The 24,072-nt window shown below is 46.2% G+C and overlaps 1 protein-coding gene across 1 annotated transcript; it reads right to left on the reverse strand.

The window, feature by feature from the left end:
- Positions 1-400: 400 nt before the first annotated feature.
- On the reverse strand, positions 401-21,901 carry EFEMP2 (EGF containing fibulin extracellular matrix protein 2). The gene is made up of 13 exons (XM_054976846.1): positions 21,779-21,901; positions 16,986-17,081; positions 16,675-16,766; positions 15,603-15,651; positions 14,189-14,431; positions 13,197-13,319; positions 10,787-10,903; positions 9,332-9,451; positions 5,208-5,327; positions 3,477-3,603; positions 2,805-3,000; positions 2,008-2,209; positions 401-777 (listed from the first exon to the last, which is right to left on the reverse strand). Exons 3-12 carry the CDS (start codon positions 16,756-16,758, stop codon positions 2,048-2,050), a joined length of 1,341 nt encoding a protein of 446 aa, XP_054832821.1. The 5' UTR covers positions 16,759-16,766; positions 16,986-17,081; positions 21,779-21,901; the 3' UTR covers positions 401-777; positions 2,008-2,047.
- Positions 21,902-24,072: the final 2,171 nt, after the last annotated feature.

Raw genomic sequence — 24,072 nt, forward strand, 5'->3', positions numbered from 1 at the left:
AACTTGAGTTAGATGAATGGGCAAGTTGTGCCAGATGGAAAGTATTGCGTCTGAATTGATGGGGGAAGAAGTATGAGTTCTGGCTGTGCCAGTTCAACTGGGATGGCTCTCTCTCTCTCTCTCTCACTCACACACACACACCAGTCGCTAGGTGGCAAATGCATGTGTGAACTGACACATAAGCCCACACTGGGGCAGGAATTGGGATCCAAAAGCCAGAAGGAACAAACATTCTTCAGGGAAGTCCTGAAGAGATCAGGGTTGGGTTGGGGGATAAACTTGCCTTGTTGCAGCAGTAGTGGGGGGCCCTTATGGAGGAGGAATGAGGGTGGAAATTGACCGTTGTCTGAAGCAGTCTCAACAAGACATACAGGGACACAGAATGTCTCTCTCCAATGGGTTTCCTTTTCAAACCTTTTACTAATTTTTGTTTGTCTTTTTCGTTTTAACCAGAAAACAAATGAAGATTTGCAACAGGGTCCAAAGTCCTTTCCATGCTCCAAGATACAGGGGGTGGGCTCTCTCCCCCGCCCCTCCCCTGGAGCAGGAGACAGGCTCATTGCTGGCACTGTTGTGACTCAGTGGCGGTGGAGGGTCTGGGCGGTGTTGCCAAGGTGGGCAGCTGAACTGTAAGTCACACCTGGGGCTGCTGGAGGCCTCATCCGGTCACAGCTATTGATCGTTCTGGGAGGGAGGCAAGGCTGCTGCATCCCTCCCTGGCTCTTGAGTAGTCCCCTTCTGGTCTCTCCATTTTCTTCCCTGTCCAGGCACATATTTCTGCAAGCAAGACGGAGAAGGAAAAAAATGAATCCAGAGAGGACACATGAAATTCTCCTTGGAAGTTTGCCCTGTTAGCACAGAGAGCTGCACCCAGGGGTTTGACGCAGCTCAGTCTCAGCACCTTGGCTCAGACCCAGGACTTGTGAAGTAGTTAATAAGGAAAAGCATCTCTAAATCCATGCAGAGTGCCTTTGCATGAAGTCGCTGTGTTGTCACAAGCAGAAAAAACACACATATTGGGGATTAAGCCCCAGAACAGAAGAGTTCATCTTTCAATCTGGATTCAGTCGCAGTACCTCTTGCATCCATCCCTGCATTTCTCCCTCCATTAATTAAAGTTAGTCAGGATTCCAGGGCTGAGCTTGGAATGCAAAGTAAAAAAATAATGCGGGCAGGGGGACTCTGAGAATGTGCAAATGCTTTTCGCTTACCCCATATCAATTGTGGGTCAAACCACCTTACCACAGTGGTTAAGTGGTTCGGCTGCGAATCAGCACTTTGCGGGTTCGAATCCAACTACTGCCATGAGCTGAGCAGGTGGCCTTGGGTCAGCCACCCCTCTCAGCCCCAGCTCCCCAACTATACTGGGGGGATAATAATAACTAACTTGTTCACCGCTCTGAGTGGGGCACTAATCTGTCTATATAAGCGTAGTTGTTGTTGTTGTTGTTATCCCAAGGCCAAGGATTATAGCCTCTGGGTTAGAGGGTGTAGAATAGCAGCAGCCCAGGTACCTTTTAAATTATTGTCCTTATATGTTATAGTTTGCTGTTCTCTACCCCAGAATCCTTCCAAGTGGGGCAACCTAAGAACAGGTCATAAACCAGGGAAGCAACAAGGAATGATTGACTGGAATGTGTTGGCTTAGCTGTCATGATGGCCTTTTAATTGGTAAGCAAACAAAATTATCAGAAAAGAACTTAGTCCAGCCCATTTTGGGGGAGTGGGGAGTAAATAAAATGGGTAGAGTAACTATGACAGCCTCCTTCCTCTTACCAGAAGAGTTAGCTGTGTTATTCTGTAGTTGCAAAATAGTAAAGAGTCCAGTAGCACCTTTAAGACTAACCAAGTTTATTGCAGCACAAGCTTTCGAGAACCACAGCTCTCTTCATCAGATGCATCTGACAGAGAGCTGTAGTTCTCGAAAGCTTATGCTACAATAAACTTGGTTAGTCTTAAAGGTGCTACTGGACTCTTACTACCCTTTATCTTGCAAACCAGACTTACCTTTCCCCTCCCAGCCAGGCAAGGGGACATTTCAGCTTGATTAGAAGGAATGGGCTCCCACAAAGATGGTCAGGCGCAGCACCGAGCTGGACCGGTAGCTCATCAGGGTGTTCATGGTTATCATCTCTAAATCCAGCACAAATTCGCGGGGGCCCGTCACAGGCCGGGCCAAGACCAGCATGGCACTTATGTTGTTGATTTGCTGCAGGGAGAAAAAAAAGAGAGTGACTCCCCAGAAGGAATACACCGTCCATCTTGATTTTCACCCCAGGCTCATTCAGAGAGCTGGAAAGAAGTGTTTCCCTATGGGCAGTGGTCCCCAACAGGTCTGCAGGCATCTTTGAAATCCTAGCACGGCACGGCAGGCACACCCACAAAATGACTACTGTAGCTTACCTTCAGTAACACAGTGAAGACCCTTATGCTGTGATGACAGCTGCTTCCAAACCAACGTTTTTTTAAAAAATCTGCAGTGCCAATCAAATCTCCAGTGGCCAATTGGAAGCCTCGCTGGGCAAAAGCCCCACCTGGCCATGCCCACTTTCTAAAACTGCTTGGTAGACACTAGGAAAGGTGTTTAGCAGGCTCCACGGACTACTGCCTATAAGCCAAATAGGCCACATGCATGCATGTAAATTTAGTGTGGACTAACTGCCAACTTGCTGGGCTGCAAGATTTGTCAGAAAGCAAACATCAGCTCAGTTTCTTGCCAGTTCCCCAACCTTTCACCAAATGCCACAGCAGAGATAGCAGCCCATGGTGGTGAATAACTGGCATTCGCTAAGAAGCAGACTCACCCGGATGTAAAATTCGCCCTGGTCACTTCCTGAGCGAATCTGAAAAGTGTTGTAAGCACCAGGGTAGACACTAGTGGCTTGGATCTGGAAGATGTCAGAGGGCACCGTTCGGTCAGCTGTGATGCTCATATATCTATGGACAATAGACGACGGCTTATCTCGGCAGAGGGGGTTTGTGGCCGGGCAGAGGCAGCGGCTGTGGTGGGAACAAATTTTGAGTTTGGGAGGGATGCATCGCAACGCCTACCTTAAAGTCTTGCATTCCAGTAGCACAGTGCACGAGTCTCACAGAGTTACATACTTTTCACCCTATGTTAATGCAGAAGTGAAGAATGTAAACATTGCCTCACTGTAATTAAGAACAAAGGTCCACCTGGTCCACCATCCTGTTTGTGACTACAGCCAGCTGGATGATTCCGGGAGGCTCACAAGCAAGGCACTGAAGGCAACAGTATGATCTTGTAATTCGACCCTTCTTCCAGAGCTGTTCTTTGGAGCTGTCCTGCCTATGTATGATGAGGTTCTGTTTATCAGTCTTGGATTATAGCTATTGCAAGACTTCTGTAATTCTTTTTTTAAAGCTAGGCATCGTCTTTCTCCAATTAATTACATGTTCAGGTGCAAGAGCATCTCCACAACTTCGTATCGCCTCAGCCCTGTTAACATACTTACTTTTCAGAGAGTTGCACGTATGGTTCCTGGCAGCGGTTCTTTTCAACACACCGATAGCCACCGTGAAAGTTGATGCAATTCTGGGATTCTGTGCACTGATGGGCTCCCGTTTCACACTCATTAATATCTAGGAGAGCAGAGTAAATGAGAAGGGGCTGTTTTGGACACTGAAGAATGCAATTGAACAAGCAGTTATCTCCATATTTTCTGGATCCCCAAACCAGTCTGCCTCCTGCTCCACTGGTCTTCCAAGTACCAGGACAGCCCATTAGGGATTATGCCAGGTCAGGTATTTGGTTGGCTAGGTGAGAAGGGCCAAGGCTTTCAACGTGGGGCCTCTGGTTAGAGTGTCAAGACTAGAAGCTGAGAAACCCAGGTTCAAATCTCCACTCTGCTGTGGAAGCTCGCTGGATGACCTTGGGCCAGATATACACTCTCAGCCTAACCTACCTCACAGGGCTGTTGAGAGGATAAAATAGAGAACAGAATGATGTAAACCACTTTGGGTACTCTTTTGGGGAGACAAGCGGGGTGTAGTGGAGTACATAAATAAAGATCCAGACACCTGGCTCTCTGAGGCAGCCTGCAGGACAAGGGAGCTGTTAGCCTAATGTCTGCTGCAGCCCAGTAGCACCACCACAAATGGACAGAAGTGGGTATTACAGTGATCAATAGAGTCAGGTGACACCAAGGGCCAATAAGGTTCTACTTGCTCATATAAAGCCAGTGATTCAGGTCAACCTTCTCAGTCTGAGCTATGCGACTTTGGAGTAAAGACCAAGCTACTATTAGATAGCCCACCTGTACCTTCTTCCTGCTTTCCTGCCTTTCAGTTTCCTTCTCACCTGTTGTTAATTAATAACATAATAATAATAATAGTATTTGCTTTATATACCACCCTTCAGGACAACACTCAGAGCGGTTTACAAAGTATGTTAATATCCCCACAACAAAACTTCCTGTAAGGTGGGTGGGGCTGAGAGAGCTCCTAGAAGCTGTGACTGACACAAGGTCACCCAGAGGGCTTCAAGTGGAGGAGTGGGGAATCAAACCCGGTTCTCCAGATTAGAGTCCGGCACTCTTAACCACTACACCAAACTGGCTCTCAGTTACTTGCCAGCTCATTGGCCAGCCTTTCTTCATTTCCTCCAGCCATGAAACTAGACCTCCTTCAAATCCACATCTTCAACCTCGCTGCATGTTGGCATTGCCCATAGAGACTGGGCATCATCTGCCCTGTAGGGCGGGACTGTGAGTCAGGGGCAGAGCATATGCTTCATTCACAGAAGGTCCCAGGTTCAGTTCCTGACATCTCCAGTCAAAAGGAGCAGGTAAGTAGGTGATGTGAAACACCTGGCCCTGGAGAGCCATTCAAAGTAGATAATGCTCATGTTGAGACACCAACACATTGACTCTGTATAAGCTGCTTCATATGCCCTTAGACTCAGAGGAGGGGTGAGGCAAGCCAGGCCAACTCAACTGAAAGATTTCTCTCCATGGGAAAAAAGGAACTTCCAGTGTTCCACGTTGCTTAGAAATTTTATATTTTAAAACATCAGCTATCCAAGTAAGTCCCAACCTTAAATGTTATGCCCACCCCATGCCTATACTGTGTATGAAACTTGTTCACCCAGCTTTGTTATGAAGCCAGCCAGATTTGTGAATGGACACACAAACACCAAGGACTTTACAATGCCTGCCAATCACAAAGCACCATTGGCAGTGGATTACCTTGGCAGAGACGGGTGCTCAGTTGCTGATATCCTTGGGGGCAGGCGCATGAAAAATGCCCTGGCTCATTCACACACTGGTACTGGCACAGATAGGTGGAATAGCTACATTCGTCGATGTCTGGAAAGCAGAGAAAACATTCTTAGTCGGGCCTCAGGCTGTCATAGTGAGTCACTCAGACACTGGATTGTATATAGTCCAGCCTCTCAAATCACAAGAGTCTAAAATCAGGGATAATAACATGTCTGGATGTGAGACCTGAAAACCAAGCACGCAATGACGGCATTGTGGCTAGTTGTTCCATACAGACTTTTGTTTGGTATGTATTTAGATTCTGCCTTCTCCAAAAGTCAAGGTAACTTGCAAAATAGATGAAAACAACTTATTTAAAAACATACAAAGCAAGCAACAGAAAGAGCAGCATGAAGACAGTAAAAGCACCATCCCCAATCCACCAAAATAAACTCCAAAAGATGGACTTTCTGTTTTCTCTATAAATTGAAAGGGAGATGAACAAACACTGAGAATTGGTGTAGTGGCCAAGGAAAGAAAGCAAAATGGTAGTTTAAATCTGACTCTTGCCAAGAGCTTGAGGTGGCCACTCAACCTTAGCCCTCCCCCACATCCTCAGTTGCAAAGACTTAGAGCCAGGGGGTGCAGTGGTTAGTGTCGGACTAGGATCTGGGAGACACAGGTTCAAATTCTCACTCTGCCATGGAAGCTCACTGGTTGACCTTGGGCCAGTGACATACTCTCAGACTAACCTACCTCACAGGGTTGTTGTGAGGATAAAAGGGAGGCGAGAATGATTTAAGCCACTTTGCGTTCTCATTGGGTAAAAAAGGTGGGGTATAAATACAATTAAAAAATAAAACTCAGCAATATAATAGCAAGATTTGAGTCCTGTGGCACCTCAGAGACCAACAGAATTTTCAAGGTATTAATTTTTGCCCTTTGACCACGAAGATGTGGTTGTTTTGATGGGAGGAAATTTGGCTATCAATCATTGTGGTCAAAGGGTGAAAATTAACATCCTGAAAATCTTGTGAGTCCCTAAGGTGACCCAGGACTCAAATTCTGCTGATCTACTGCAGACCAACAGGGCTGTCCTCCTAAACTTCTGCAATATGGAGATAATACTGGGCTACTGTACAGGACTATTGTAAAAATTGCCCTGACACAACATAGGGTCGGTGCAGATTCCCAAGAATACATGATGCATTTTGTACATATTCAGTATGGTTATTATTCCATTTCAAGTGTTTCAAATACTTTCTCTTGACAGTCAGCATGGTATAACATGTACAGCATTGAATTAGCATCTTGGCGATCTGGGTTCAAAACCACACTCTTCCGTGAAGTTTTCTGGGTGTCTCTGAGCCTGTCACACAACATAGCTTATCTCGGGCCATTTCACACGCCTAAAACCTCTGTAAAATCGCGCAAAACCCACGGCATGGTGGCGTCTTCATAGTGCAATTTCCCATTTAATGGCATGATTTCTGACATCATCATGCCATTAAACAGGAAATCATGCTATGAAGACGCCGTCATGCCACGAGTTTTGCGTGACTTTCCGAGGGCGTTTACAGGCATGTGAAAATGGCCTCATGGTGTTGTGAAGATAAAATGAAGAAGGGAGAACTATGCATAACAACACTGAGCTCCTTGGAGGAAAGGCACAAGAAACATGAACCAGACACAACAGCCCCCTAAGGTGGGCCAGTCTCATTACACCCATATTGCAGATGAGGGAGTGGCAGACGGTCCAGACACTCAGCAAAAGAGATTTGCACTATAGATAGCTCATGGCAGAGATGAGATTTGAACTGGGGGGCTCGCTTACAACTCTCTTGCAAAAGTGTCTCGCACAGCCTCTGTTCCTGCTGGCTTCTGCATTTCTTTCCCCCACAGCAAAGAGCCTTTTCACTGTTGGGCTGGTAGACAACCTGATGGTGATCTCTGCACCTGTCAGGCACAGATGCAAGGAAATTTGAAACAACAGAGGGAGATCCAGGAACACTCAGGGGGCTTCTGAGGCTTTGCAGGGATAATCAGGAATAGTCGGAGCAATACACTGTCTCTTACCCCCTTTTAAATTCAAGAAACATGGTTGTAATGATTTCAAGAAATGGGTGCCTGTGTCTTTAAATGCTTGGTGTGAGATAGGTGAAGAGGGGGGGGTGAAAGAGAGGGATGAGTGAGTGATATGATTGGTTGATGACTGAGAGGGTGGGCGGAGTGAATGCAGTTTGAGACTGAGAGGAGAGAGAGAGGTTTTTTTGCAGTCAGAAGAAAGCAGGCTAGCTGTGTGCTGCCTGAATATGTTGAAGGGTTTATGAGAGAAATATAACCTGTGTGGAACCTGAACTGAGCGTGTTTGTGAAAGGACACTCAGTCAGGGAAAGGGAGGCCAGCTGTGTGCTGCCTGAGCAGGTTTCACATTTCTGTGAATAAGAGAAAGAGAGGCTAGCTGTGTGCTGCCTGAGGAGTTTTCTGTGAGAGAAATATAGAGCCTAGAGAAAGAGGCTAACTGTGTGTGAAGCCTTACAAGAGATCTGTGTGAATGAGTTTATAGGAAGTAACTTTGAGAGCTAAGAACTACTTTTATGAAACCAATATGCTTCTTGAAAAATAAACATTTATTTTGTTTTGTTATATCCCAGTGTAGCTGTCATTGCTATATCCCATTCATATCCTCAGGGCCACATAGAACCACGAAGGAGCCTGATGCTTAAACACGTTACCAAAGGGGAAATTTGAATAAAATATTTTGGAATAATATATTCCTGGTGGCAGCAAACTACCCAGAGGGTGTGAAGGGAAAGATTAAAAGAAAAATCTACCCCAAAGAAAGTACAGGTCATAACAATGGCCCTCCCATTGTAACCAATAATTAATTTCACAAATCAACTCTATTCTCATTTATCTAGTACCCGTGACTGATGTTGTACTGACAACTGAGAATTTTAATCATTGGAACTATTTTGGGCAAGGCGTAGGAACACAAAGTACACAATCCAAAGTAGTTCTGTGATCCAGGGAGGTTTACAGTGCAAGCCTCTGCACAATTTGTCAGAAGAAGGCCCCACTGAGTACTTTGGGACTTACACCTATGGGCCAAACTAGGCATCACAATGTCCTCATGTCCGCCATGGGGATGTCACCTGCTGTTTTAAAATGGGTGATTAAAAAATTACTGAAGGGCCTGAAGTACAGTGGGACAAGGTGCTCTTGTCCCCACCCTGCGTCGTTCCAAGTGCTGAAAAGCCATGGACTGATGTTTCTGCACTTGGGGAGGTATGGGGGAAGGGAAAACAAGAGGCCTTGTCTTGCCACACTGTAGGCCTGATCTCTTGTGGCCTTTTTAAATTGTCCTATTTAGGTTTTAAAATGGCAGCGGTATCCCCGTGGCAGATACCAACATAACAATCCATCTAGTTTGGCTCTAAGGAAGTGTGCCTAGGAGAGTTGCTAATGCCATAGTAGTAGACCAGTAAACAACCAACACAGTATGGAGCACACAGATCACTGGTTATACAGGCTTACAAAGTTGCTGTCATGGTAGCCAAGGTCATGGCAAAGCAAGGATTGAAACCTAGACCCCACCCCCCACCCCCATACTGAAGGAAGCTTTATGGGTCTCTCTTCTTCCCATCATCTCATAAGAAGGTCGGAATATGCTGGGAGAGTGTCGTGGAGCTAATGCCAATCTTTAATGCTAACGTGGGAGACGCTTGGAGAATGGAGGGGCAGGACAGAGAGAAACACAGAGGAGTAATTCCAGAGGAAAAGATGTATGTCCATTGCAGCAAAATTAAATCGGAATCTCGTGTTGATTTAAAGACTAGCAAGATTTTATTCCAGAATAAGATTCTGTGGATCAGAGCCCACTTTGTGGGCTCCACAGAGGCCCCTCAACAAACCCCACCCTCCCCAGGCTCCAACCTTCAAACCTTCAGGAATTTCCCAACTCACAGTTAGCAACCCTAGCAGGAAGTATCAGGTGAGAGGTAAGGTAAAATTCTAACATAATCAAGAAAAGTACAGAGAGGAGGTATCTAAGGGCAGAGCTAAGCGGCAGGAACTGGGGAGGGGGCATCTGGAAAGACCCACCTACCTACCTTTGCAGGTAAAGCCATCGTGGTCCAGTTCGTAGCCCTGGTTGCACCGGCAACTGAACGTGCCATATGTGTTGAAGCAGCGCTGCTCACAAGGGGCACCCATCTCGCATTCATTCACATCTGGGGAAAGTGGCAAAAGATGTGACTGAAACAGGAGACTTTCTAGGAAGCAGACTATGGAAGCTGGGCACAGTTAAGGGAAGCACATCTGTCTCCCTCTCTTTCTGGCAGGAGCCATCCACAGCTAGCCTACGCTGCCTGCAGATCTCCTACTCCCTTCAATGGCGCCACCCATTCTGTCTTGTTGCCCCTGATGCCCGCAGCTTCCTACCATCTCCTGGTTGAGAAATTCCTGGAGATTTGGGGGGGTGGGGTGGAACCTGGGGAGGAGGGGTTGGGGAGGGGACTCAGCAGGGTATAATGACATAGCATCCACCCTTCAGAGCAGCCATTTTCTCCACAGGAACTGATCTGCCATCTGGAGAGACGTTGTAAGTCTAGAACATCTCCAGGCCCCACCTAGAGGTTTGCACCACTATTCTAGAAGGATCCATGCTGTCTTCCCTTCCTCTCTTTTCCTTCGCTCCTCACAACTCATTTTTACCCGGAAACCCACTGTGAAATCCTCATTGCCAGCTAAGCCTGTGTAACTGCACTGGCTGTTAATAATTCCTTGTTATTCCCTCACAAGATTGTTCCAGACTCCTGGAACCCATGTTCTTTCATAGCAGAGACAAATGAAGGTTTCAGGAGGGCCTTGGGACAGATACTAGGGGGAGTTCAATGATGAGGAACCCCCCTATATTTGCAACACAGAAATACATAATATCCTTTCTAGTGTGTTTCCTCTCCTCCTTTTGGAATGATTTCCCATGAAGGCCCACACAGGAATGATGATACATAAACACTGGTGGATTCCCATGGGTTTTATTTGGGATGATATGGCTTGAAATTTGAAAGATATGTCTTGATTGTTTTTTGACTGTAGTTTGGGTCCATTGGAGCATATCTATGGATGGAAGGATTTCTGCCTGTGCAGCACAACTTTATTTTCTCCATCCCTTAGCGGTCTGAAATCCACCCCTACCCCCCAGCACAGTGCTGCTGTTTCTAGCAGCCAACCCCTGTTCATAAGGAGCAGGAAGTTCTGCACATAGAAACACTCCAGTGTATCCAAACCTAACAGGTGTCAAATAAGAATTTTTTTTTTTAGGTTTCCAACTCTCATATACTCCAAATGCTATATCTGTCAAGCTAGAATACTGAAACCAGATAGCATGTATTGATATCAAATACTGATGCCAAATATTCGCTCAACATTTAGTAAATACCCAGCAAATATTTGACATCCTGGGAACAAACTTATGTCAGCTCTGTGTTATTGTAGGAACAGCAATGCACTACAGAGCGAAATTATATTGCAATGAAGCCATGAACGGAGAAGGCAAGCCTTACCCACACAGGAACGGTTGTTACTGGCCAGCTGGAAGCCTGGTTCACACTGGCAGGAGAAAGAGCCTGGGGAATTGACACAGCGGTGCTGACAATAGCGATATCGACATTCATCAATATCTACAACAGGGCAGGAAAATAAAGACATTGTGTCATCTTCCCCATCACCGCCTTGCTGTGCCACTGAGCACGCACAGAGTTCTTTTGCTGTTCACTAGGGAACAAAAGAATCCTGGGCATTAGACTGTTCCTTCTAAAAAAGAACAGGCAAACACACTGTGTGGGGGTTGGTTTGCTGTCCTGGCAACAAAAGCTGGTAACCATTTTTTAATACCAGGGTAGCACAGTGGTTAAGTGGTTTGGCTGCGAATCAGCACTCTACTGGTTCGAATCCCACTACTGCTCATTAGGTGACCTTGGGTCAGCCACTCCTCTCAGCCCCAGCTCCCCAGCTGTATTGTGGGGATAATAATAACACTAACTTGTTCACCGCTATGGGTGAGGCACTAATCTGTCTAGAAGAGGGGTATATAAGTGCAGTTATTATTATTGTGGTTGTTGTTGTTGTTGTTATTGTTATTACTTGATTACAGTTGTGATACTAGAGCAGGTAATGATGTTCAGGCTAAAAAGAGCATGGGGTGTAGCAGTGGAGAATATGAGACTAGAAGCAGGGAGAGCTGGGTTCAAGTATCTGCTTGGGTAGGAAGCTCAATGGGTGATTTGGGGCCAGTCATTCTCCTTCTGCCTCATCTACCTTACAAGTTTGTTTGTGAGGATAACATGAGGGAGGGAGAACTTTATACTCCTGAACTCATCTGAGAAGGAGATGATAAAAATTTGATATGACAATTTGATTCACAAAATGTTCCCAAGTAGCACAGTGGTTAAGTGGTTCGGCTGCGAATCAGCACTCTGCTGGTTCGAATCCCACTACTGCCATGAGCTAAGTAGGTAGGCTTGGGTAAGTCACTCCTCTCAGCCCAGCTTTCCAGTTGTATTGTGGGTATAATAATAACACTAACGTGTTCACCGCTCTGGGAGAGGCACTAATCTGTCTACAACAGTGGTATATAAGCACTGTTGTTGTTGTATTATTATTGCTAAAGCTGATTATTTATGCATTTGTTTTAATTGAGCACATATTATATGAAAAGGAGAAAGTGCCAAGGCAGAATTACAGCTGAACATCAAGAAGACAAAAGTAATGACTACTGAGGAATTGCACAATTTTAAGGTTGACAATGAGGAAACTTGACATTCATACTAGGGTATTCCCTATTACTATGTATGGATGTGAAAGTTGGACAGTGTAGAAAGCTGACCGGAAGAAAATTGATTTATGTTAAATGTGGTGCTGGAGGAGAGTTTTACAGATACAATGAAGGGCCAAAAAGGCAAACAGAACTCTCCCTAAAAGCTAAAATTACAAAACTGAGGCTATTGTACTTTGATCACATCATGAGAAAGCAAGACTCAACGGAAAAGACAATAATGCTAGGAAAAGTGGAAGGCAGTAGGAAAACAGGAAGAACCAAAATGAGATGGCTTAATAAAGGAAGCCACAACCTCCAGTTTGCAAGATCTGAGCGTTTCATTTTCTCCCTCCATGAATATACATATTGCTGTGCACTGTGCATCTAATGAAGTGGTTGCCAGCTCACAAAAATTTATGATGCAATAAATTTGTTGGTCTTTCAGTTGCTGCAAGGAGAACTTTGGAAAGTGACTCATTAAGTCTGATCTCATGGCAATGTTGGGATCAGATTTTAATGTAAGGACAGTTGGAACCTCAAAATGTAGTCCCCAGAGAGCATTGCGATAAGCAATTTATTGTGGTGTTTGCTGGATTTAGGCTTCACAGATACCGCTTCTAGGTCAGAAAACATGGCAGCTTCTGAGAAGGCCTGAATCCTAGCACCACCTTCCTGGAACTGCTTAGCTTCTAGAGGAGGAATACCCAGGGCTCATTTTGAGGGGGAATGCACAGGAATGCAGTTCCCCAAAGAGGTTACATGTCAGGTGGCCCCAGCCACCTGACTCCCGGCCATTTTGGGCCCGTTTCAGCCTGGATTGGGGCTGAAACGGCCTGTATCCGGCCTCTGATGGGTGGTGGATCACTCTCTCACTCAGCAGCAACCCAATCCTGACCATTTTGTGCCCCTTTTTGGCCATTTTCAACCCCTTTTTGCCATTTTGGGCCCAATTTCAGCCCTGAATGGCCAGGATTGGGTCCAAAACAGCCAGGATAGGTGATGTCAGGGGATGTGGCATACGCAAATCAGTTATGCTAATGACACACTTCTGGTGATGCAAGGGGTGTGGCATATGCTAATGAGTTATGCTAATGAGTTCCTCCAGCTCTTTTTCTACGAAATGACCCCTGGGAATACCACTTGGCTGCCCAACTCACCCACACACTCTGTGCCAATTTTCCGGTAGCCATCTGGGCACTGGCAGTGGAAGCCGCCTGGTGTGTTGATGCATTGCTGGCTGGGCTGACAGTCATGCAGATCATATTCACACTCGTCTGTGTCTGTATGGAAGGAAAATGCACAGCTGGAGTTATGGAGAAAGGAGCAGCTCTCTCAGCATAGAAAGGAAAGCAAGAGGCAAGTGGAACAGTCGCTCGAATCAGACTTCTAGGGAGTTAGCCAGGAAGGGTCACATCAGCACAGGTAGCTGCCTTATTATTAGCATTATTATGAATTAAACTACTGAGTCAGACCATTTGTCTATCAAGCACGGTACTGCCTGCCATGACTAGCCATGGTTCTATCAAGTGAATGCCTTTCACATCACTTACTACCCTGATCTCTTTAACTGGAGATGCTGGGGACTGAACTTGGGAACTTATACGTGCACAGCAGAAGCTCCAGCACTGAGCCACAAATCTCCACTGGGATAAAGTTGGATTGCTTTGCTTGCAGGTGGTTGGGGTTCTGTGTTGCTCTGTCATCAGAATCCTGCTATCCCAGGTGGCCTAAGAAGGCTGATGCACCATTGGCTGCTTCGTTTCAAAGATAACAATAACGGTATTTATTACTTCATTGCTTCTTGTAATCTTTACTGGCAAGGTTGGCCACGTTGCAGATTGGGACCACAAATTATATGTGTGGCTTAGAGACTGGGCTATAAAGCAGAGAAGGTACCTTGCATGTTCAAAATATCAGCCCTGCCACAAACACACTAGGTTGTGTTATGTACTTGTAAGTTTCCCCAGTGGGGCAAACAATGTACCCCCAGGTCATTTCAGGTCAGGAAAATGGCATGGGGGGGCAAGGCTTCTCTCCCTATATGCAGCATTCTTTATCCAAATAAGGCCTCCGCATACCTGGGAATCAAATTCCCAGGATGGAACTAGCAGTCCCTGCCCTTCTTCTTGCACCCTCCATCCCCACTCACCCAAACAGGATCCTTGTCCATCTGGCTCATAGCCCTGGGGGCAGGAGTTCTGTCGGGAGGCGGGGTGTAGCCGTGGGGGCCAGGGATGCCTCGGTCGGGGAGGGCTGGGAGGGGAGGCTCTTTCAGAATTCACATCATTGATAACGGTGGCTAAGCGGGGGAGGCAGAGGTACCCCCCATAATGGTTGATGCATTTCATTTCCCCTTTGCAGGCATTGGGGATCGTCTCGCACTCATTCACATCTGAGGAGGGAAGAAAGCAGAGTTAAGTGGGATTCCCTGAACAGTCCCTTCTCACTCATTGGATCTCAGCCAGTAGGAGCCTTGGCCTTTACTATCCCACCAGCTCCAGTGGGGATCCCGAAAGGCTTCCAAAATGGCAGGCACAGCCTGTGCACAACCATCTACCTCGGGCCAACAGCGGGAACTCCATGGAAAAGCAGCCATTTCTAGGTGCATCTGATATCTCCAGGACCTACAGGCATTTGACCTATCAATATGGCTGCCAACTGTAGGTTGGGAAATTCCTGGAGATTTGGGGGTGAAGTCTGGAGATGGTGGGGTTTGGGGAGGGAAAAGACATCAGCAGGATGTAACGCCAAACAGTCCAACCTCCAAAGCAGCCATTTTTTCCTGAGGAACTGAACTCTGCAGTCTGGAGATTAGTTGCAATTCTGGGAGATCTCTGGGCCCCACCTGGAGAGTGGCAACCCTGTTAGCCAGGTTGCTGTCTGTTTGGTGGGCAGGAACTTTGTGTGCCAAACAGTAGAATGTAGCACCTGAAAAAGCTCCTCCCACTGCAAAATCCCTATGCGAAGCTTGACACTTACTGTTTTTCTGGGGACCGCACAATGGTTACAGCTACATAGCTGCCCCTGGAATGGTGTTAACCTGATTTCCTGTTTGCTGTTTGGATATGTTGCATTCAGACATCTGGACTGCCTTAACCCATGGCTTGTTTGTAAACAAACTTGAGTTTAAACAGTCACAGGCTGTGCATAAACTTCAGCTCTCAGAAGGGAGGTTACCTTCCTCATACTTCCACTTCTTTGGCCAGGTGGCTGCCAGGGGCAGTGCTACTCAACGGTAGTTGTGAATTCAGACATTGCTACAAACCACTGTTAGTATCTGCTCCAGTTAACAAATCAGCAACAAACTTTGAAATCCTGTTTTGGTGCTAGCCAACAAACTCCATTTTGTGGGATCATCTGCCTTTAGATGTTGCCATTAACCAGGGTTGGGCCAAGCCAGAGTTTATAAACCAGGGTTTATTGCAATGTCTGAATATGGTGTGATTGTGTGTTTCTTGGCAACAGTGCCAATGGTAACACAGGCAAACAGAGTTATCCTCTGTTTACCATAGAAGCCCTCTCCCACCCTCACCTTCAACCCTGTGGCTTTCTGGGATCTGTACCTTTGCAGTGCTGTGTCTCTGCATCCCACTGATAGCCGTCAGTGCATTCCTAACACAGAAGGACAAAAGTAAACAGTTTAAATGAGCCATTCAGTTCTGTGGACCTGGAATTATAGTCTTGTTGGTGCTACACAAGCTAATTTCTAAACAGAGGTACTGGGGCTCAGGCCAGCATGGAAACACAACCCTCTCTCTTGTGAGTCCTGCCCCTGTATCGTGGCCAGTTGTGAGTCGGAAGGGTACCCTGCCCGTGCCGATAAGCCCGTTACTGAAAACTGTGCTCTGTTGCTAATCCTAGCTCTTGTCAAGGGGAATGCAACAGTGAGGGAAGAGCATCCTTCACTTGCTCAATGTCAAACATTTTCATTGCTACTGTGCTGGAAACCGGTTCGGGGGCTTTAAGGGCTGTCCAAGCTTGGGTTTGCAATAAGGGATTTGATCCTTCCTTCCTTCCTAGCATATGCTAGTCCTTTCATGCCAGCCACTCTTAACCGTAGATGAGGATGCATCTTAGGACCATCCAGGTTGCCAACTCAGGGTTGAGAGATTCCTGGAGATTTGGGAACAGACCCTGGGGAAGGTGGGGTTTGCAGAGGAAAGGGACCTCACTGGACTGTGATGCCGTACAAAACAGCCATTTCTCCAGGGGAACGGATCCCTGTAATCTGAAGATCAGTCGTAATTCCGGGAGATCTCCAGCCCCTACCTGGAGGATGGCAACCCTAAGACCATCAGGACCCACTATCCTGGACGAGGGGGCGAGGTGAACATAAGAAGAGCTCTGCCGGATCAGACAATGATCCATCTATCCCAGCATCCCGTTTTCCACAGTGGTCTACCGGATACCCTGAAAGGCCCAGAAGGAAGGGCACAGTGGCCAAAACCACTCCTCCTTGGCCCTTCTCAGCAACCAATATATTGCCCCTGAATACAGAGGGTCAGTTTAGCCATCATTGCTCATAGCCGTCGACGGACCTCTCCTTCATGAACTGTCTGCGGCTGCTTCGCTGCCTCCCTCCCCATGGTTACCCCTCTGGGTGACAGATTATATGGTTGGAGCCAGGCCATTTACCGTGTAGGTGTCGGGTTCCTCTGGTTCTTGTGAGATTGCAGCTCTCAGGAGCGTTGCCAGAAGCAGACATGAAAAGGGTTTCATCCTTATGCCTGGGGAAAGGGAGGCCAGTGAGAGGTAGAGTGTATTCACAGCAGACAGGGGTTGTTTGTATTAAAGCCGAGACACAGAAAAGTGGGTAAGAATCACAGAATATCATACAGTTGCAAGGGGCCTTACAGACCATCTAGTCCAACCCTCTACCCAATGCAGGAACAGCCTAAAGCAATCCCAACGGATATTCGTCCAGCTGCTCATTGAAAGAATCTTACCTTTTCATGCACTGATGGGAATAACAGTTTTTGATTGCCCAAAGTTTGACACCAAAAGCAGAAGGCCTCAGAACATGTGCAGAGTTCTCTTCTTATCTGAGAAGATATTTAACCATAGAATTGGGTAAGGCTAAACGGACCAGACTGAAATTATGGCCAGATAGCAAACTTATGCTGAGAATAATGGAACACTGTGTAACCTTTTGAATTCCACAGAGCTCTTATCACCAGGATGGAAAGGGAGCAAAACCTCCGGTGTACATAGGAGAATGCTGTATTACAACATTTGGAAAACATTAACGTTTCTGAAAACAGACTATTAATAATGTAGGAAACATGATCTTGGTTTAATCACATGTAAACTGTTCAGTTATTTTGAAATCCTGCTATCTTAAGAAGTTTTTATCTTGAAAATCTATGTGATAAGGTGGTTAAATGTTGGACTAGGATTTGAACGACCCAGCTTTTAATCTCTGCTCAACCATGGAAGCTCGTTGGGTGATCTTGGGCCAGTCAGGCAGGATCTAGAGTTCTCCTAGAATTACCACTGTTATTCAGACTACAGAGGGCTAAGCTACAAGTGACGAATGACACTTGCCTGACAAGTGAACACACTCACGTGTATTCCTCCTGTTCATTTGCCATTCACTTGTGCTCAACTTGCCAGGCAAGTGTCATTTAGTCACTTGTAGCTTGGCCCAAAGACTAGTTCCCCTGGAGAAAATGGCAGCTCAGAGAACGAACTGTATGACATTACATCTCTGCTGAGCTCCCTTCCCTATACAAATTCTGCCTTTCCCAGGTCTACCCCCCAATCTCCAGAAATTCCCTAACCCAGAGTTGGCAACGCTGGTCACACATGCTCAGCCTATCCTACCACACAGGGTTGTTAGGAGGATAAAACAGAGGTGAGGAGAATGATGGGTCCCCGCTTTGGGTCTTTAATGGGAAGAAAAGTGCGATACAAATAAAGTTAGTTAAATGAAATCAGAGAATAAATAAGCTAGCCAAACTATCATTGTTTAATCTATCACAAATGGATTAAGACTACTCAAATTGTACATTTAAAAACATGTTTTATAAGAAGCACAGTCTGAAGAAACCCACAGTGGGCCAGGGACTCCCTGCAGCTTGAGCCCAGAAATATCTGGTTTCTTTGGCAAGAATATGGAAAATCCTTCTCTTGAAACCTATCCCAAGAATCCTGTGACAGCCAAAAAGACTTAAACGTGTGGTGTGGCCTGAACTACCTTGAACAGATGCTTGGAATGGAGGGACTAAGAAAATTACAGGCATCTGTTACATTCAGATCATCTCCAAACTGTAAAGACATCATACACACGCAAATAATGGTCTCAGAAGATTAGTTTTGTGATTATCCCCCCAAAAGTAAAGGATACTGTAGTTGTAGGATTTCCAACTCTGGGCTGGGAAATTTCAGGAGATTTGGGGGCAGAGCCTGGGGAGGACAGGGCTTGGGAAGTTGAGGGAACATCAGGGTGTGGGGTTGTTAAAGTTGCCTCCTGATGGCCTCCAACCAGCTTGGGGGAGGGATGCAGGAATGTGAGGATGGGAGAAGTGATGCTGTGTCAGTGGTGAGACACCACTTCTGGCAAATACCGGAAGTCACATCACGACAGCAGTGTGACGTTGATGCAACACTCTAGGATTTGAGCAAAACTCTATTATTAAAACCACAGAGCTTTACCCAATTCCTATAGGGTTGCATTGATGTCACTTTCAGGTATTTGTGGAAGTGATGTCAGGCCACCATTGCAGCATCATTTAAAATATATATATTCCTCCTGCTGGCAACCAACAGGGGAAACAGGAGGTCTCTCAGGAGTTCATCCTTAAAAACAGCCATTTTGTCCATTGGAACTGACCTCTGTATGCTGGAAATCAGTTGTAATTTGGGGAGATCTCCAGGCTGCAACCTGGAGGTTAGAAACCCTATGTAGCACTGGGAAAAGGTACATAAAAGGACATTGGGGGAAAGGCTAATGATTTTTTGCTGCAGGCTTCTACCCTGTGAGTATCAGCTCCCCTCTCACCAGCTAGAACCAGGCCACTCCACCTGACGCACCAAGTTCCCATCTGACTGTGCCACCTGTCCTTTGCTCCTGCCCCTACCCATGTCTTATGGGCAGAGACCAGGCCACAGCTCAGAGCAATGGAGCATGAAGAGAGACTCTGCATTTGCTTCAGCTTCAAAGTTGAACCGAGGACTGAAATATCTAAGGGTGGTGAAGGTGGGAAGCTGTCTGCAGGATTTCCAAGCCACCTGCCATGATTCCCCTTCAATATTAGAACTGCTTGAGGCCTGCTGTCTGCCTGAAAATTTGGAGAGATGTGAAGAAATGTTTTTAACCATCCTGCAATTCTCCAGCACAGCATTTTCTAGCAAGCTCTTCTGCAGCTGATCTGCTGGGATTTGAATGGTGGCTCGCCGGACACAGCCCTGGATCATCTGGCCCTCCCTGTGCACTCAGATCATCTTCCAAGTTGTTTCTGTGTGTGCCCTTTTGCAGAGGTACAGTGGGCAATAACATACAACAGGGCCTTTTCAGTGGTGGCAACAAGGTCGTGGAGTGACATATGGCTCCTTCATTATCAGTATTTATGAAGCAGGTTCCCTGTTTCAAAGGGTTTGGGGGCTCACTTCAATTTGAATAACATATGGCATTAAGCTTAATACTACCATATTTATTGGCTTCTTTTGGAAGCCAATTTTGTCTCTTACATTTTTAAAAAATTGTCTTTAGCTGCTTTGAGGACTTGAAGTGAAACAAATCAAGGGGTAAGCACTTTAATAAATACAATCTTAAAACGAGGAATTGGTCCCAGTGCTCCTGAACAGGTACAGAGTGCATTTCTATTATTACTGAGTAACTAACTGCAAAAAATCCCTAAACTCCGAGGACTGGCAGAAAGGTTTTCAAATCAGAGGATGCCCTTTCTAAATGGATTTGAGGCCTAGCATCCTGTAGGGGAAGAAGAAAAGGGTAGCAAAGAGAAGTGATGGGAGGGGTTGCCATCACCAACTACTGGAATTTAATAGCAAGCTGTAGATAAAAATAAATCCAGGTCTGGTAATGGGTGGGTCTAGCTAGGCCTTTGATGTCAAGAATCTACCTCCTTTCAAGAGATGAAAGGAACCTGTGTGTAGACATTTCTTCCAGCTAAGGCTAAATATAGCCCTTGTTTGAACTAATGTATACATATACATACAAAACACACCCACAGAGCTGATCCTAGCACGCTTCTTAACCCCATCATGAAACTTCCCTAAGTGCCAATTTGTTTTGATCCAGAGGAAGATGCTGAATCAACCGCTAGGACTTTAAGGGAGCCAATACCACCTTTCTTGTAACACAGGGAGCAGTTCTTGGGATTCTGAGGTATCAAGAAAGGGTGTTACTAAGGGCAGATTAGGACAGGCAAACATGGAGATAAATGTGGTCACTGCCAAGTTGAATTTAAAAGCCTCTCAAGTTTTATTCTTAAGTCCAGAGCTCACTCTAACTGCCTCAAGCCAGGAAACAAGTATTTTAATTAAGAACAAACCTCTGCACCCCTGGGACCAAAATAAAATGGAGAGCAGCAACTTTCACCTGCAGTCCAATTGGTGTATTAAAATACAATCAGGGTACATCGTAGAGTGACGGTGAGTAACATCAACCCGTGACTGTTTTACATATTATGGGGTTTTTTTCTGAAGGGGAAGGTATTCAAGGAACTCCTCAGTATGGGGTGATGGGAGTGGTAAGGCATGGATCAGTAACAGCACAGCATAAGGTGCAAGCTTCTGTGTTACACAGAAATCTCCATTCCCTACTTAATTTTCTACTGTGGCTCTGAATGTGTATCAATTGTTGGTAGTAAATAATACTCTGAAACTTTTTTAAAAAGTGAAAAGTGAGATATGGGACAGGAAAAGAAAGTGCTTCCTAGGGACTGGCACACACTGATGGCAACTCCAAGGAAACTTGCCCCTGCCTCAAAACTGGATTGGGATGGGTGGAGGTCCCAGGTTGCAGTTTCCAGGGCAACAGCAATCAGTCAATCATTTTTCACTTCCCAGATTAAGGCTACATAAGAGTACAGCACCTAGCACACTCTGGAGGCTATGATGAGTTAAAAAGCAGTAAATACAGAATTAAAAACAAAAAGATCATAGAAGTGGGAGAATTGGTTGGCAGGTCCTAGAGATTGGAGGGAAGGACCCTCTAGTACAAATTTTGCCAGACATTTTGGAGTTTTATTTGCAGTCCCCCAGAGCCTCCTGCCCGCCCCTAAGAACCCCTGAGATCTCAAAGCTAAACTAGACTGCCTTCATGCCATCCTGTCCTGGGACAAGGCCAGAGGGAAGTTTCAGAGGCAACTGAAGAGGGCAAAACAGGCCGAGAGGGAAGTGCAGCCTTCAGAGAAGAGCAGAAAGGAAGTCAGGATACTGGAGAAACCAAAATCCTTAAACTACTCCCCAAAGCCTGCAAGCGAACACGTACGCATTCAGAGCCCACCTGGAAAAGTCCTAAACACGGAACAGTGAAAATCCTTTCCACTTTGGAGCCACGGGGTGCATCTCCCCCACCCCCAGGCTGTCCCACAACCCTCTTGACATTTTACTGAGAGGCAAACCCTCCCCCAGATGCCTCCCCCGCCCCAATACAGCAGGGGCACCAACTTTAGGGAGCGCACCGGAAGATTTCTCCCAGGTCCTCTTTTCACCGGGCCCAAGCCCTGCCCTTCTCCTCCTTCCCTTCTCCCCCTTCCAAACACCCATCACTCACCACACTGACAGCTGCCTGGCACACGCCGGCACCCCGTTTGCCTTGTCCGGGGCGGCGAGCTCAAACACCCCCAATTCGGGCTGGGTGCAGAGCACGAAGTGGCGGGCGCTTGCTCCCTGGGAGAGTTTGTGCTGGCTCCCCCCCTTCAGCCCCCCACACCGAATTCCTGGCCCCCAGCCAAGCAGCAGGAGTGCCAAAGGATTCCACCCAACATCTGGTTCCACTTAGCTTCCAGCAAACACCCTTTCCTGGCCAGCTGTTCTCAGCCATCAGCCCCCCCCCCAGCCTCACAAGCAAAGAGAACAATTTAACCCCACCTATGCCGCACCCCAGCAAAAGGAGTACTGCTTTGAACAGTGGACATGCTCATTTGCCTCATGGACACTCTGTTCTGAGATGCAAGGCATTTCCCCCTAGAAACATAGAGCTGGAAGGATCCCCAAGGGTCATCTAGTCCAACCCCCTGTACAATGCAGGAAATTCACACCTACCTCTCTTCCACTTCTCCCGTGTCCACTGCTGTATGCCCACAGGAAGGCAAAAAATCCTCCAGGATCCTTGGCCAATCTAGCCTGAGGGAAAATTCTTTCCCAGTTCCAGAGTGGCGGTTAGTATTATCCTGGGCATATAAAAAAGGGCACCTTCCAGCAACTATCATGAGAGATCTGGAGATCTGACTGCTGCATGAGCACAGAAATTGATATGTGGGCACAGCAGGATTCTAGACCCTGAACACCTCTACTTTTTTCTGTTAAAGCCCTTAAAGGGAGAGCAAATGGGCTTCAAAGTATGAAAACAAGGCTGAAAACATCAAAAGAAGAAGCAGGAATTCCAAGGCCCAACTCTTCGCATGCAGTCTGTATAGCTGTTCTATGCGCATAGATGGAGCATTTGCTTAACTGTCAAATACATTCATCCATAGACATTTGTATATATCCCTGTATCTCAAAAACATTATCACGGGGGTGTCTCACAGAGAGATATGGCACTAAACCAACTCAAAACCCTAACCTAAAAGCAGAGTAACTTAATATAGAACAGATTTTTTAAATGACAAAAACAGGTTAAAAAGAAGACATTAAGCGCCTAAAACTTCAGTGAAGGGCATCAGAAATTCGGATACAATTGTAGGAGTTTTTAAACTAGCTGTGAGAATAAAAATGACTGGTATTTAAAGAATATAAGCTTGGCGTAACCTGTCCCTTTTCTATGCACTACTACTACTACTACTACTACTACTACTACTACTACTACTACTACTACTACTAAACATGTATATAAGTGTGTTAGCTTTTTTCACATGTGCTCCAGAAAGCCTTACAACAGTCATAGAATCATTGAATATCATAGAGTTGGAAGGGGCCTTACAGACCATCTAGCCCAACCCTCTACCCAATGCAGGAACAGCCTAAAGCAATCCCAACGGATATTCGTCCAGCTGCTCATTGAAAGCTGCCAGTGTAGAGGAACCCACTATTTTCCTAGGCAACCGATTCCACTGCTGGATTACTCTTAACGTGAAGATTTTCCTAATGTCCAGCTGGTACCTTCCCTCCCATAGTTTAAACCCATTCTTTCCAGTCCTATCCTCTGTTGTCAACAGGAACAGCACCCTTCCCTCCTCTAAGTGACAGCCTTTTAAATACTTAAAGAAAGCAATGATGTCTCCCTTCAACCTCCTCTTGTAAGGCAGGTGACAATTCTTACCCTCCTATTATGAGGCAGGGAAAGGGGGTCAGCTGAGGCCAAGAGTGACGTTTTTGGAATTTATAGAGGCGGTGAGATTTAAACAAGCTATGACTTAGTGGCGCTTTTCACCACCACTACCAGGGACTGAAACTGAGACCTTCTGAGTGCCATACAGGTACTCTGCCTGCCACTGAACTGTTAAAAGCTCCAGGAACGCAGGTAGAGAAAGGTCTTTCCCAACACCTATTGTCTTTGAAAAGGACATGCCAAAGATTGAACCTGGAACCTTCTGTATGGCAGCATTCCTCCCATATGTATCATCAGCTCTGGAAACTTGCAAACTTGAAGAGTATGCAGGAGACATTATCACAAAGATACATTCCCTTTCGGCATGGATGCTTTTGCAAAAGAAAGCCCAACTTCTTACCAGCAATTGATTTCTAGAAGACAGTCCTCTGTCCTCAACTTTGGCCTTAAAGATAGTTCTAGGACTTCAAATTATGCTGTGAATGCACACACAGCTGAGAAAGGCAAGGTCTTTCAGGGAAGGACTTGGCTTCTTAACACTGGTACGCATATATACAACAACCCTCTTGCTAGTTGCT

The sequence above is a fragment of the Eublepharis macularius genome, chromosome 1, assembly GCF_028583425.1.
Source record: "Eublepharis macularius isolate TG4126 chromosome 1, MPM_Emac_v1.0, whole genome shotgun sequence".
Classification (NCBI taxonomy): domain Eukaryota; kingdom Metazoa; phylum Chordata; class Lepidosauria; order Squamata; family Eublepharidae; genus Eublepharis; species Eublepharis macularius.